The 16707-nt window shown below is 44.4% G+C and overlaps 1 protein-coding gene across 1 annotated transcript in view; it reads left to right on the plus strand.

Moving 5' to 3' along the window:
- PITRM1 (pitrilysin metallopeptidase 1) overlaps positions 1 to 16707 on the plus strand; it is a 369052-nt gene that overhangs the window by 71328 nt on the left and 281017 nt on the right. The window contains exons 5-7 of the mRNA XM_085631897.1: positions 11964 to 12078; positions 12164 to 12260; positions 12653 to 12813. Coding sequence (XP_085488023.1) covers positions 11964 to 12078; positions 12164 to 12260; positions 12653 to 12813 — 373 coding nt within the window. The remainder of the gene's footprint in view (positions 1 to 11963; positions 12079 to 12163; positions 12261 to 12652; positions 12814 to 16707) is intronic.

Consider the following 16707-nt stretch of genomic DNA (forward strand, 5'->3'; position numbering starts at 1 on the left):
CCCCCCAAAATCATCCCCTACATTCGAACCTGCTTTTCGCATTTTAATTTTGGGGTCAGTTTTATATAGCACCAACATCACCCGGAGGTACAGGAGTGCTTTATAGTACTACGACTTACTGCACAATATATTGCCTTTTGCCATAAACCAATCCGAACACTTTTACACATTTTCTTTAATTTACATTGCACAACTTATAAAACTAAAATTATTATTAATCACATAGGCGAGGCCTATTGCATTTGCCAATGCTTGTTTGAAGTGCTGGCTGGGTGCCACCTGCACTGGGAAAGATGGAGCAGCTGTCTTTTACTAATGTGTTATCCTCAGATCAGCAGCGAGGTCACTGCTTACTTAAGGACAGCCCATTATATCTCCTAGGGCTCACTGTCCCTGTGTTTGCCCAGCATTCCTCGTTAGATGTGTGTCAAGGTGCAAATGGGGACAGTGGGCTCGAAGTGTATTTACCTGGTATCATCTGCTCCATCTGGAGTTGCATCATATATGGAATATGACTCTTCATATAGCTCAGTTGCTTTGTGTATCGACCATCAAAGTAAACATGCTATACAGTCAGTAGGGTTTTATTTAACCTAATGAGGAAATCTGAGAAGAGTTTCTCTGAAGTTTTTGTAAACTAGCTTTGAACAGCATTTCAAGTTTATTCAAATTTTTATTTCAGCTCTTGATCAACTTAAAATGTTTGTCTGTGTTTGGGAGTGATTTAATGAAACTGGAGTTTTAAAAAGTAGCTGTATTGCTAACCTTTTCATTGTGCAATGTAAAACTTCTCGATGAATCTCTGAAGTTGTCAAGATAATTTGGAAACAGTTATATTCATTTTCATTACCATATCATATTTTGCAACGTTTTTTCTTAATGTTGGGAAGCAGGAGTCTGCCTCTTAAAACCCTTATGGTAATGGACAGGGAGACCAGTAGATCAATGCATTAGTCCAGTTTGTAATTTAGAACTGCAGGACCCGAATTATGTTCTACTCTGTGCTATGCTTTAGCGCCCTTGGGGGGCCCATATTCGAAGTGGGCATTTCATCGCTATGCTATTAGGACAGCAGAGGGAGCTTTATGTTTTATAATAACTCCTCCAACTCTCTGCAGTTGGAACTAGGGAGCATATTTACAAGCCCTTATCGTCACAGGAATGTCCCTTTTAACGACGTTCCTGTGGTGTTAGGGGCTTCGCCTTATTCACAAATACTTTATTTCTCCTCGTTTTTGCTGTTTCTATGTGTGTTGCATTGTGCAGCACACATAGAAACAGCAAAATACCATGAATGATTGTGTTGGAAGGTATTACTTCCTGCACATAAACCATTATTACAAACAAGCGTTTGCAATGCAATCGGTCTCGCTTTTGGGCTCTTATATGTATTTAGCTATGCAGCACATTAGCCTGGGTGCTGAAACATCTACTGTTTTTTAACATGGAGGGAAAGTAAGCTCCAAGCTGCGTGACCCACCAGGTATGGAAACCTATGGAGAGAAATATTGCCTTTCAGCTGGAAATGGTATAGTGCAAAGCTCTGTTTTTAAATAAAAAATCAGCACCTTCAGTGGTCATAGCACTGAAGATACAAGATTTGAAAAAAAGATTGTCTATGGGTGCTCATGAAAGACAATTTCTATGGGCTGGAATCTAGAGAATGCTAAAGTGATTCTGATATTTTACTGACCTCTGCTGGTCGTTTTCTATCAAGACAGTTAAATAGAGGCAGTTGAACAGACAGAAAAAAAAGCCTGCAAGCGGAAGCATAGAAGTCCTAGGGCTGATCTCTAGATCCCACAAAGTACATACACATATAAGTATATACTAAAGTATATACAAGAGGTCTCGAATGCTCGACCTAAAAATGATGATTTGCAACTTCAATGTGTGCTGCACAAGGCAGCACACATAGAAATTACAAATCACCGTATGTGATTGTTTTTGTGCAGGATTGGGCACCTTCCAGCACATGAACACTCATTTACTCAACACAGGCACTCTTGCACTGTGGTGCAAGGGTGCCTGTGTTTATGCTAGGCAGCTTACTTTAATGCCAGCGCTAGGGCAAATCCTGAGATGTGCCATATCTTTGTAAATACAGCACCTCTCTGCGTTTTCAGAATGGCGACGCATGGCATTAGCATTTTGTGTTTAACTCCACGCACCGCCATTCTATTGTACATATGCCCCTGTGTTTTTAGCTTTTTTTACTATTTTACTCATATGTAATTACTTAAAGTTTTGCAACGTAGGATTCCTCGAATACAAAAACACCCTGGTTTAAGATCGGACTCTTTCTTAACAATTGCAGTGTAAATACAGCAATTCTTCTGGCCGGTCTAATTTCAATTATTATCATACATATCTTGTTCATTTCTGGTGGGACACAGAAGTGGTAGGGCACGGGAAGGAGAGGGGAAGGTAAGGCGCTCCAAGGGTACCTGGCGAAGACAGGCATTTTACATCTCGACAACAATATCACACACATCTCAACGAGACAGCAGATGCTCTAAGCAGGCTAAAGTCAGTCTGCCATGAGTGGGAGCTGGACCAGAGGACACTGGACGACCTCTTCCGACGGTGGGTCAGACGTCCATTGATTTGTTTGCAACACCGGAAAACAGGAAATGCCAGTACTTTGCAAGCTGGCATCATCCTCATCCAGGATCCTGGGGGAGTGCGTTTTCGATGGCATGGTCAGGCGCCTTTGCTTTTCCCCCCCATTTCTCTTCTCCCGAGGCTTCTCAGGAAAGTTAAGGCGGAACCCTTCAAAATGATTCTCATAGCTCCCTCCTGGCCTCTTCAGTACTGGTACACGGAGCTGCTTCTTCTGTCAGTGCAGCATCCGATTCCTTTGGATCCTATCCCTATCATTGCTGACTATGTCCCAGGGCCAAGTACTACATCCGGATCCCAAATCTCTGCAATTATCAGCATGGCTCTTCAGCACAGAGAGTTTCTTGACCTAAAGCTGTCTGCAGAATGTAGAGACATCCTTTCCAAAGTTTGTGCTCGGAGTACAAACAAGACCTACCGCATGAAGTGGAAAAATGTGGTCAATGCTGCTAAGAATCCGGAGTTCGTTTATTGTTGTCTCCGGCTCATGAAATCCTTCCTTACATCCTTTCTTTGGCAAAAGCGGGCTAGGCTCATGCGTCTGTTAGGGTTCACCTCGCGGTCATCTCTCGTTACAGTAGAACATCTTCAGGCCCTTCTCATTGGTCAGCAAGAATATTTAAACAATTTTATGAAGGGGATTTTTCGAGTCTTCCCTCCGATTAAGCCTCCTCCACCAATGTGGCGTCTTTAATGTGGTCTTGGCTCAGCTCGTGAAACATCCCTTCAAGCCTATCCATAAGGCGGGCTTGAAATTCCTGTTGTGGAAGATAGCTCTTCTTCTGGCTCTTACATCGGCTAGAAGGGTTAGAGAATTGCAAGCACTCACTATCCAGGAGCCTTTACTTCAGTTCAAGAATGACACAGTAGTGCTCCGCACTAGCCCTAAGTTCATCCCCAAGGTGCCCTCGGATTTTCACTTAAATGAACCTGTGGTTCTTAAGACTTTTTTTATCCCTAAACCTACAACTCCGGCTGAGAGATCACTTCATTCACTAGACATTCAGCGTTGCTTAAAATTCTATCTCCAAAGGACTAAATACTTAAGATAGTCACCTCAACTCTTTGTGGCTTACAGTGCTCCTCGTAAGGGTTTCCCCTTTCTAAACAAGAAATTGCACGTTGGATTTCCAGTTCTATCCAGTATTGTAAATTAGCTGGAAACCCCATACAGGGTAGAGTCCATGCTCACTCCACAAGGGCAGCCTCTTCCTCTACATCCATTTTTGCTGGAATACCTATCCAGGACTTCTGCAGAGCAGCCACCTGGAAGAGCATCTATACCTTTACCGTACATTACTGCTTGGATTCTTCGACGCAGATTAACACCGCAGTGGGCCAAGCAGTCCTGAGAAACCTGTTTCCGTAGCGGTGAGCTTTCCCTCTCATCTCTCCTTTCTTTTTCTTTCCTAAGATCTTCGCACATTCTTTGATAAATGTATTGTTTCTGTTGGCTTATAAGCTTTGATGATGCCTCTTGTTTGTTTCTCTACTTCTTTAAAATTTCCGTTAGATTACTCTTAATGTAGTCTGGATATTTAATCAAATCTAAATTGAGGAAATGTTTTCCTTTCTTTAATCTTTTCTGTGCATTATTTACGGTTGTTCAATACAATTTAAACAAAAACAAATGTGCTCATGACTGCTAGCTACTCTGATTCAAGCATGTGAATCTATAAAAGTTCCAATACTGGAGTAAGAAAACAAGTTACTTACCAATAACTTTAGTTCTCCAGTATTGGAAACTTTCATATATTCACATGCGACCCACCCTCCTCCCCTGGGGGGGGGGGGGGGGGGGGGCTCATCACGGAGTACAACTGTTTAATATATATGTCTCCCCGCTGGCCAAATTGATTAGATCTTGTGGGCTGGAGGCTTTATCCTATGCTGATGACACACAAACAATTTTGTCTATCACAAAGGAAATAGAAGCCCCTGTCACCAATTTTAACAATAGCATGCAGGCTGTGGCCACCTGGATGGTAACAAATGACCTCTGACTTAATAGGGACAAGACAAAGGTCTTGATCTTAGGTAATCAACAATCAATTGGACCCATTCTTGGTGGCCAAAAATGCTGGGGCAATGTCTTAGCCGTTCTGACTCTCTTATCCACCAGAACACCAAGATTTTTAGCAATCTGTCCTTTAATCTTCAGGTCAACAGCACATCATCCTGTTTTTGGGCAATTAAAACTTTTAGGATGGTGTTTGTTTCTTTCTTTGCCCGCGCGTAAACAAGTGGCTGTAGCACTGATTATCTCTAGGATGGATCATTGCAACGTGCTTTACCTTGACGTTAATAAGACAGCCATCGACAAGTTGCAGCTTATCCAGATTGCTGCAGCAAGACACGTTTTGAAGCTTCCAAAGTATCTGTCGGTCTCTGCTGTTGTTCGGAAATTGCATTAGCTCCCTGTCTCTAAACGGATTGCCTTCAAGCCCTTATGCATTGTTCATAAGGCACTTCTCAACTTGGGCACTGAGGGAGTTAGGCATCTCTTCCAATAATATGTTCCTTCTAGACAGTTGCGTTCTGTTGGAAAAAATGTGTTGACTATTCCTAGGTTTCGAAGGGCAAGATGGGGAGGGAGAGCCCTTTGCTGTGGCTGCATCTAGTCTTTGGAATATCCTTCCTCAATCAATCAATCATGATAACTTTATTTCGGTCGCGGGACCATAAAAGTACAATAAAATATATACAGGTACAAGAATAAGATCATAAATAGAACAATGTTAGTTTAAAAAACAATTATTAAACAATGAGTTATCATGGTCAGTTAATAAGAAAGTAAAAACTGATAAGCCATTACTATGGATTAATAAAACTCATTCGTCTCCTCCACATGGCAAATAGAAAATAGGAAACTGTGTAGACAATAAGTGGGTTGGTATCATAGGTTAGAACTCTGCGAGCTTGTACACATTTTCTGAGGCCCAATATTTTGCACAAAGGAAAGAGCCAGCATTTTCAGCTCATGCTGTATGCTGGACAAAAGAACAAAATGTGCACAACATCTTTGCATGTTTTGCATATTGGGCAGTTGGCCTCGATCGATTTTCCCCAGCTTGATGTAAACACCCGGATTAGGAGGCAGCCATATCTTAACTGAGTATAAAGTTTTCTCGCCAATGAAGGCTGTACTACATCCAAAAATACTTCCAATTTAGGTTCAGTTTTCATCAATAGAAACTCAGAGGTCAACCTGCCCAGAGAAGCTGAGCAGTTTAATCTATTGGAGTTAAAAAGTCTGACAGCTGCCAGTATCTCAGACCTTTGAGTCCTCATACAGCTAATATCCGGAGTGTCCCAAAGTTGGGGCAGACCGATTTGGTAAAAGGAAGACTTTATATGGAGCAGCCAGGGAATGTTCTTGCACTTTAGCGTCCCCCAGATTGCACTAAATTCAGCTCTAAAAAATTCAAGCTCCGGGACAGACCAGAGCCTTCTCCAAAAAAGCAGTGGTCGTGCAGCAGCCAAGTACGGGAACCAAATCCATATCCAAGCGTAATGGTATTAAAGGCGTACTTTGGGGGAGGCCAACCAGACCACGCATGAAGGCTTGTTCCACCTTCCGAAGATTGGTTTTATTTGTATGGCCCCACAGTTCTGCAGCGTACAATGCTGCGGACCTAACCTGAGTTTTGTAGATCTCCAATACAGGGGAAACCGGTTTGAAAATAGAGGTTCTGTGAAGTCTACCAATTCCCCCCGATATTTGGGATAGCTTCAAAGAAGATTTTGCCACTTGAGCATCCCAGGTAAAGTTCTCAGTAAGCGTGACCCCTAAGTATGTGAAGGTCTTGACTCTTTCCAAGGGGACACCCCCCCAGTACAGGGTTCGGGCGTGTGCGCCTCGGGGGACTGAAGATCATAAACCTGGTTTTCCCCAAGTTGATCTCCAGTCCCCGTGAAGCACAAAAGGTTGCGAACCCGTCCAGTACCCGCTGGATGCCCGATGATGTCCGGGATAACAACAACGTGTCGTCCGCGATAATCAGAGCGGGCACCCGACCAGAGGCCAGTTGGGGGGCATCAGTGTCCTTGATACCATTTAGTTCGTCAATCAATCCATTGACGTACAAGCTAAATAGTGTAGGGGCCAATACGCAGCCCTGTCTTACCCCCCGAGTTACAGGGAAGCGTGCAGATAGTTCCCCGTTCTTCCCGCACCTCACCTGTGCAAAGTTCCCTGTGTGGAGGCGAATCAACACATCGAGTAGGTATGGTGGGAGACTAAGGTCCTTCAATACCATCCAAAGTTTCTGCCTAGGGACCAGATCAAATGCGGCCCGCAGGTCCACAAAAACAAGGTAGAGGCTGCCACCCTCCACTCTTGCTGTTTTCCAGAAAAGGACCTGGAGCCGAAAGATCTGGTCCAAGGTAGATATGCCTGCTCTAAAGCCAGCTTGTAGGGGAGTCAATACTTTGTTCACCTCTATCCAGTCTAGCAGTCTATTCAATAGAATTCGGCCCAGCAATTTTTGAGTGGAATCCAATAAGCTGATGGGTCTATAATTGGCTGGGGTTAGTCTGCAACCCTTCTTAAAGATGGGTACAATTTCGGGCCTAGCCATGTGTCTGGTAATGCAGAACCCATCAGAACCGCATTAAAAAGAACAGTCAGATAAGGGGCACAAATTTTGGGTTGGGAGCGGAAGAGGTGCCCTGGGAGCTTATCGAGTCCCGGGGCTTTGTTTGGGAGCAAACCCTCAATCACAGATTCTACCTCCTTGAGAGTAATTGAATCTGGATAGTTTCCCTCAGTCCTAATCTGAGGATCCGGTAAACTATTCCCTGTCCAAAGGGCCATGGGTCCAGGCTGGCCGTGTTCAGGTATAGTGTCTGACGCTGCAAAGGTCCCATGAGATGTTCTATTGTCCCGATCGTGGCACAGAAATGCCCTTGACTCCGGACTTGCATATAGTTCTTTAAAGTGCGCCTCCCAAACTAGAGGGGCGATGTTTGGAACCCCTAGCTCTCGTTCACCACTCGATGCTGAGGTGGCAATAGCCCAGAAGGTCCTAGAATCCTTAGAGAGTAATGCCTCCCTTAGATCGTTCCACTTGGATTCCTCCCACTCACTCTTGGCCCTGGTCAACTCCTTCTTGTACAACTATCTAGAGGCTTTAATAGTAGGTCCATCTTTAGATTTTATAGCTACAAGCATATTTCTCTTTGCGCATTTACAGTCATGGTCATACCAAGGATGTGTTCTGGGCCTTGATTGCCAGGGCTTGAATACAGGATAAAATATCTCCCCGAGGCTCGTAATCAGCCTTCTATGTATATCGGGAGCCTGCTTAAGAGAGAGAGGACCCCCCCATTTCACTTATTAGCGGGATGGCAGTCCGATAGATTTCAGCAAGACGTGTCGTTTGTTCCAGGCACATTGCCCACTTAACCCTTCTTCTGTTGTTGGATATAGTAAGGGGTAATACAGACAAAACTGTGTTTGGCTCTGGGTTGATTAAGCCAAATGCGCCAGGATTAAGCGTCAGGAGCAAAACATTATGATCACTATCTTGTCTTGGTACAACCTGGAAATCTTTGAGCTTATCCCAGTGCTTAGCTTCCAATAAAATGTAATCTATGATGGAAGAACTATTAGACCTTTTAAATGTGGGTAGACCACAATTAGCATTATCAGACCTTCCATTGCACGCCCAAAAGGACTTTGCAAGTGTGAAGGATTTGATTTGTAGTACCAGCTTTGTCCAGGCCTTCACTGGGGTAATAGCAGGGGCCGGGATACGCCAGAGCGAGTCTACCTTATCTTGGTTGTCTAGTTCGGGAGAACTCAAGGGTTCGAACTGGCAATTAAAATCGCCTCCCACAATTATTGTAATTAAGGGATCGAGTGATTGGATGAGGAGATCAAGAGCAATAAAAGTGCTCGATTCATTTCCATTTATAGTAGGCCTGGAGTAAATATCAATAATGGCCACAGGTGACTTATCAGATGAAGTTAAAAGGACACATTGAATATCAGGCGAGTTGGTTTCAAGCTGAGCGGCCCGTAGTCCTAGGTGTGTACCCACCCAGATGGATAACCCGCCTAAGGGGCGACCCTTACCCCTTGAAATAGCGGAGATGTCAAAGGTCGCAAAACCAGGGCATTCACTCCCTTCCAGGGCCCAAGTCTCTTGCATCAAACAGATGTTTTGCCATAAATGCGAACCACTCTGGGTCAAGTAATTTATTCTTGAGTCCCGCGATGTTCCAAGAAAGTATCTTAATAAACCCTTCCATCACTCTATCTACACCATGGTCAAACTCCTGCTCTTTTAGGGGGCTCAGATCTCGGCTAACTCCTACACTCTTATCCACCAACCCACCATCGATGGGACAAGGATCATCACCAATAGGTTGGGTGGGTATATTCTCCCCAGATCCATATCCATCCGTACAGTCCCTATTACTCAATTTCAAAACAGGAGTTTCAGTTTGGGCCAGTCAGTCAACTTCTTCCAGGACGCTAAACCTGTTCCATTGGGCGTACGACTGCAAAGGCGGGATGGGGATTAAGGGATGCACTACAGATGGCTTCCATTGTCGAGTCCCACTAGATGACAAAGAGTGGTTCCCACCATAGTGAGTAAAAGTCTGATTATAATTGGAGGTGGAATAAAAGTAAGACAAATGGAGAGGCAATATCTGGGAGTTCCGCCACATGGAAGATTTGCATATATAATCCACTGCGGCAGGATCCCTGAAGTTTATTGTTATAGCATCCCCTGCCACTGTTTTGGGACCCCTTCCAATCCACTCTATTCTTCTTACCGCCAAGATTTCCCCCGAAATGTTAGGAGGGAGGGGTCTGTTTATACTTAGCCACTGAATACATTTATTCTTAAGGTCAATCTCAAATTCTTTTTTCCCCCTCTCTTAGAGCTGGAACACCCGCTAGGACAACCACGTAAGGTAGAGCTTCTGGGGGCAGATTTATTGTAGGCAGCTGGCATAGATCTGCCCTACGCTGGGCAGGTCTCATTGGCAGGGTTGTAACACTTTTTCCAGGGACTTCAACCTCCTTAAAGTGTAGACTAGAACTATCGGCTTGGGCCCTTGAGGTCTGGGTGGAATGGCCTAGATTATTAAGAATAGAGGGAGGTGGTGGCATAGTAGTTATAGGGTTGGGGATGGCAATTGTGCTCCCTAGAGTTACATTCTTGGCCACTGAAATATCAACAGGATCGGCCCCCAAGTTACCAGAAGCAGAGGATACCAACTTTTCAGAGGGGATTGTTAACTTTGTTGTTCCCACTGCCTTATTATTTAGAATGGTAACAATTCTGTCCAATTTTGATATTAAAGGTTTAATGTGTGCAACAATGGTCTGTTCCAGGCATGCCTGTAAATCCGCCACCATGTTTGTGACCCAACATGGCACCCCCGGTTGGGGATTCAGGGTGCTGTCCAGTGGGGTCACCAAATTATGATTATGGTTGGCCGGCGTATTTTTACCCGGCTTTCTAGCTTTTTTTGCGTGACTATTTTTCCTCAACTTACAGTCTAACTTCCCAGATTTCGATATTAATGCAGGGGAAGAGGGGGTCAGGGTAACATAAGAGTCCACGACTATGCTAGGGAACTCCTTTGTAACCTGCCCCAACTCCGCACCACTTAGTGGTTCAGAAAGCATCTGAGAGCATGGCAGCTCAGCAAAGGAGGGTGCGAGGAAAGAATCAGAGACCATAGGGTCAATAGTTAATACAGAACAGTCCCCTTCTGAGTCTTGCAAACATACAGTAGGAGTTAGAGATAATCTTCTTTCGGTATTTTCGATTGCGGTGGCCACAACACCAATTGTTTGTTGCAACATTTTGTCGATGGCCGTGAGTGTAGGTAGGGGTTGGGGAGCGGCTGCATGTAGTCTGGTATTTGGGCGAGTCACAGCAAGCTTAGATATTTTGCCCGGTTTGCTCGTCATCTTTTTAACAAAAGTATCTTAGGAGCCAGAGAACAAGTACAAATGCAATGTCAAGTCAGAGTCCAGGGCAGTGTGATATAGCGCAAGGATCAGACTTGAGCTAATCCAGTCAATGCATAAAGGCAACAGCTATGTATGAATCAAACAGGGTACCTTCGTGTAGTAAAACCCAGCGGGCACGAATCCGAAATCCTCTGGGAAGGGGCGAAAGGGGGGTGGCCCAGCCCAGCACGGCCACAGACGGCCCGCCCTTTGCCCGGGCTAAGCCCGCGATGCGGGGTGTGGAGCCGAAGTTATAGCGCCTCCGGGCGCGGGAGGTGGTGACGCTGCTTCCGGGGATGAGGATCCGGGGAGCCTGGGTAAGGTAGTCCACTCTCACCCTCCCTCCTCACTGCGGCCACGAAGATCTCAAGCGTGGCGGCGGGAGGGAGGAGACAACAGGAGCAGCAACAATAGCGCCACACGGGGAAGACCTCACAGTAAGTACGGGTTTCAGCGGGGGCAATCAGGGAGCCAAACAAAGTCACTCCCTCAATCCATTTCTTGCCTAAAATCTATCATTTTCCTTTTTCCACTGCCTTGAAAACATGGCTTTTTGCCTCGGAATGCTCCTCTAGTTTAGGGATGATGCTCTTGCCGTCCATCAGACTAACCGCATTATCGCCTTGACAGCTTCGGGCATTTGTTTGCGCTTCATAAATTGCCAAATCAATCTCCTAGTTCATATTTTATGAGACTATCAGTATGTTCAACTTCTGCTGAAAATGGTTTTATCTGTTGCCTTTGCATTGCAGGTAAGAAATGTATTTTATGTGAAATGGGGAGGCTATCGACATTCTTCGAAGTGGCTCATTGTGTTGCCCATCGATGGCATTGACATTTGTCTGTTGGGTCTTCTTGACCTGGCGATCGGGTGGCGAATCGGTGTGATATCTGTTCAGTTTTTCGGTGACTTGTTCAATCGAATGAAAATGTTTCCCACTACAATTAAGTGAGCCTGACCCGTTGTGGACTAGTAATGAATAGATGTGAGCAACCACATAGGAACAGTCTTTCTGGGGCCCGACTTTATTGTTGCTGTGAAATCTCAATAAAAAATTCGACAAAAAAGAACTAAGTGAACCTGGGTAGGTAGCAACGATGCGTTTTCTGCCGGCATTGCAACAGAAGTAATTAGTTCTATTTTGTTTTAAATTGCCAGTTTGTCAAATTTAGATATCTGAAGCCTTTCCAATAAATGGCAACGTTTAACTTTGGATGCAATATTTTAGCTTTCATATGCAAGTATTTAACAAGGATGCACGGGTGTGAAATTGGATGAGTAAAATCTTGTGAGACCAAAATAATCAAAACGGTTAAAGTATAAATGTTTACAAATTAATGGGTTATACTTTTTCTAACACAGCCTCTGACTATACTCTGTACCCATTTTCAACTCAAAATCGGAAGGATTTCCAGAATCTTTTGTCTGTGTATCTGGACGCTGTCTTTTTCCCGTGCTTGAGAGAGCTCGATTTCTGGTAAGATTTTGTAGATCTTGTTTTTACCAAATATTTTCATGCCCTTTTTATGATGTGGAATTTAAGTCTTTGTTAACTATTCCAGGCAAGAAGGATGGAGATTGGAACATGAGAATCCAACTGATGCCAACACGCCCTTAGCTTTCAAAGGAGTTGTATTCAACGAAATGAAGGGAGCGTTTGTAAGTTATATTTGCATATGTCTGTGCATGTTTAAATGTGAGTTCAAAGAACTGGACCTAATCGATTCGCTATTTAAGTAGTTCGTGTTGGGAAGATAATCGAATCACCGACTACAAACACAACCCTGAAGTATTAAAATTGAATCTATTCTGTTATATGGTGTCGAGTTGAGTTCTCTTATTATTGTGCTCGGATATCTCAGTGACTGCTACTTGTCCTTATTTTTGTCGATTTAATACATTTTGGTAAATATTATTTATTTTATTCCGTAATTGAATTATCCGCACAATTTCGCTTATGCAAATGGTCAAAAAAGGTAATTTCAGCTGTGCACCGCAATTTTGACATTACTTTTTTTCCCCCCTTCCTCTCATCTGTATGATAATTTGAGACTGACAACGAGAGAGTTTTCTCCCAGCACCTTCAAAACAAACTTCTTCCGGACCACACATACTCTGTCATATCTGGTGGTGATCCAGTTGACATTCCTGACCTCACCTGGAAGCAGCTTAAGCAATTCCATGCCACTCACTACCACCCTAGCAATGCCAGGTATGTACCAATGCATTTATATATGGGCACATTTTTCAGTTAGTTATTATTGCAAGTCTATTTCTCAAAGTGTTTTCTAATGTCCGAAATGGGCCATTCTATCAGTGGTTCTACTTTCAACAGCCGTGTGTGTCTCCTCGTGGTTGCACTTTTTGGCATCGCAGAACCATGCCTTATTTTACTCTAGTTATTTCCGTCTAGATCGGTTTTTTTGAGAGTTTATATTTGGTAAAGGAACTGACGATGCTGCTCTTTCCATGATCTTGCTTCTTTGCAGTTATGGTTCTCAATTGAGCATAAACATTTCTATAGGTCTTCTTGTTTTAAAGTCTTTAGAATGTAAATCGATAGTAAAAAATTCCATAACTGTAGTGAGTATTTTGTTATTCCCAAGACATCTGAAATTCTTACAGCGGAATAAAATATAATGTCTTTTCTGTCAAAAGAACCGCAAGACGTTCAATTTTGGTGTATAAGAACATAGCTGTGGCACCGTGATGCTTATAGTCAGTCAAGAAGTTCGAAGTAGATGGCATCACTGGCAGAAATGTGGGGCTTGTATTGACCAGACGGCCAGAACTGCAGTTTCAACTAGAATTGGGTGAAGGCGTCTCGGAACCCGCCTCCTGGAGCACACTTTATTCCTGTTGGTAAAGTCAGCACTAGAGTGTACTCATGAGTGAACACTTGGTAGGTGTCGTCTTGTGAGAGGGTGGCTGTAGAACGGGCCCTGTCCTGCCCTTGCTTTCCCCCAGAGTAGGAGATGGGGTGTGCGAAATTCACGTGATTGTTTTCCCGTAAATACACAACATTTTGAAAAATTGTACAAAATGCAAAGTTGGCAATTAGTGAGCTCTATGTAAGGGCGCAGAATGATGTTTGACACGAACACATTTTGCGCTAAAGAATAGTACACAATACTCAATTGCCGTAAACAGCCTCTGACCTAGTTTCCTTTGCAAACGTTTTATTGTGAACAACTGTAATTATGCGACATGGTATAATGGGGTAGTTTGGGGAATTTCCAGGGCTTTAAGTGGGCCGGGTGTGTCTGGGTCTGAGCACCGGCAGTTATTTTCAGGGGGCCTCGAAACGGGTCTCTTTCGGGCTCTATTTTCGGGCCTCGCAGAGGTAGTCCGTTTTCTTTTTTAAAATTTTTTTTTTTGTTTTGCTTGCACCAAACTTATTTTGCTCTAGCTGGAATTGCTAGGCTAGATCTTGAGGCCACTGACCACACTTTGCTCTTTGCAGACAACACTTTCAAAAACAGAGCAGGTGCAAGGAAATAACGTAAAGAAAGCCCATTGATTTCCAAGAACAATACTCTGCGATCAGGCACCTAAACACAACAGATTCATCATTCATACAATTGGCACAGCATGCAGTCAGGTTAGCTCCTTAGCAGGATAACGAATGCTGCTTAGATATAGGAGTCGTTACCATGACTGTGATGTCATTGGCAGAAAGAGTGGCCCATGAGATCAGAAAATAATACCCTTGCATGCCATGGTCGCTGCTGCATGACGGTGGAAGATTATAGTTCCGAACATATTTTGGTAATTACTAGCCCTCTCTTTAAAAACGTAAGAACACCTCTGAAATGCCCCACACGCTGCACTGCTCAACAGGCAGGCCAGTCCGTCTGATAGACGTGCTGTTGTACTCGTCAGTTTCTTCAACCTGGGGGATTTCAATAATAATTTTGAGGAGTTATGCTGGTTGGTATGAATGAAATCGATACCCATTTCTGGTGTGTGCTTTCTTTCTGCTACATGCTTCCTTCAACCATCTGGAGGACACTTAAAGTGAAGATATGTTTAAAGTCAGGGATGTGGCCAGAATAAAATGTGGTAGTCCTTTATGTCAAATGAATGCATAAAGTTCTTTTTAGCGAATGTTGGAGGGCACACCGATCAGTAAGAACAGGGCTTTAAGTGGGCCGGGTCTGAGCACCGGCCATACATATCTTTATTTAGACCATGCCCCTACTTGGTTACGCCACACCCCTTTAAGAGGTTTGCCCCGCCCCTTTTAGAGCACCCCCAGTTTATTTCCCCCCTTAAAGCCCTGGGAATTTCACATAATGCAAAATACATACTTATTCAAATTACATTGCCATCCTTACAGTTTTGCCCGTGCTTACACAAGATACGATGGAGCATGCAACTGCATCTCACAGAACATCACCTGCACTGTCAGGCAAGAGGCTGGCGTCATGATTTCACCTGGGCCCACTTCCGTGAGCTCTTTGCTCACCTTGGGCCTTTACACGGTTATGCCCCTTCTTCCATGCTGCCATTCGGGCCCCTCCCTTGCTGTCTCTGCCCGCCCCCCCCCCCCCCATGGGATTCCGCTGACATGCTGGTCCCTCCTATCCTGAATCTGCCCCCGAAGGGACCCCGCTGCCATTTGGTTCCCTCCCTTGCTGTCTCCGCCCCCATGGGATTTCAGCTGCCATTCGGGCCCCGCCCTTGCTTTCTCCGCCCCCACCCCCATGTGATTCCGCTGACATTCTGGTCCCTCCCATGCTGGATCTGCCCCCCCAAGGGACTCCGCTGCCACCCGGGTCCCACCCTTGCTATCTCTGCCGCCCCTTTCGCCCCCCCCATGGGATTCAACTGCCGCCCGTGTCCCTCTCTTGCTGCTTTGCTCTGCCTAGGCCTCAGCTGCCCTTCAGCTGCCTGTCCCATGCGCTTCCGTTCTCTCTGCACCTCCGGTTTCTTTGGGTGCATACACTAGGCTCTTCGTTTACCCGTGGGCCTCTAGGGTGTTGGTACATGCTATTCTTTCTGTACAGAAATTTTCAAGCAAAAATCAGGTGCTCTGTGAATGATTCATTTTGCTTCAAAAATGTCACTTCACCAGCACCCATGAATTGAAAATGGAAAAAGAAAACACGACGGGGAAAGAGGAGTGTACCTTTGCAGGTTTGTTTGAACACAGTTTTGTGGTGGTATACATGCCACTAACACCAGGCATACATCTTTATTTCAGTCAACTGATCTCCACAAAACCTTGCATTTAACACACACGGGTGCTTTTTATGCTTTTATTCAACATTGGCAAGCGTTTCTTTAAGGAGGTAGGGGTGCAGGCAATTGCCTGACAAGCCAGGGCAAGAGTCATCTGTTAACAATAACTTTAAAAGTCTGGTCACTTTACAGCTCAGTGAGGAACTAGATGTTACGTCAAACTCAACTAAAACACACACAGGTGTCCAAATATCTCAGATTTATATCTTCATTTGTAGCAGTGACGAGCACACCCCTTAAATGTGTTTTACTCCCTTATTTTCTCTGCAAACACCATTACAATCCTGGCCAAACCCTGTTCTCCTGTTTTTATCCACAAATCTAAAATAGTTTTACGTCGTTCTTACTGTATCGAGTTAGTCTGTCTAGCTAAGCAGTACCAATTTGGACAAATGACTGGGGAAAGGAACATTTGCCGAAGATCACACAATGTGTTTAGGTGTGGGCAGGGTTGGAAGTTTGGAGCCCTCATGTGGCAGCTGCTAATTAATACACATCTCTATAAGAATATGCTGCATTGTGTGCCAAGACGGGGCGAATATGTGAAAGGGTTACCTGTTTTACCTGTTTTACCAGTAAAGGTGAATACTTGAAGAATCATGTATGGTTAGACTTTGTGTTCTTGCAGTGTATTGGGAAAAGAGACTGAAGAGCCTGAAGATGTGGCCTTCTCTCTGTTTCTTGGAGTAGATAGATATGAGGCCCAGGTGTTTGGTCACGTGCATAAGGCTTGGATGTGTGTTTTTAGGCTCTAGACCCCTTTCCTGAACCTTTAAAAACTGCCCTTGTATTTGAGTTGCCATCTTTTCCCAGTGCCGCAGATGCCCTCTAACTGCTGATCTTTTAATTGGGACCCCAGAGC

This window comes from Triturus cristatus, chromosome 10, assembly GCF_964204655.1.
Source record: "Triturus cristatus chromosome 10, aTriCri1.1, whole genome shotgun sequence".
NCBI lineage: Eukaryota > Metazoa > Chordata > Amphibia > Caudata > Salamandridae > Triturus > Triturus cristatus.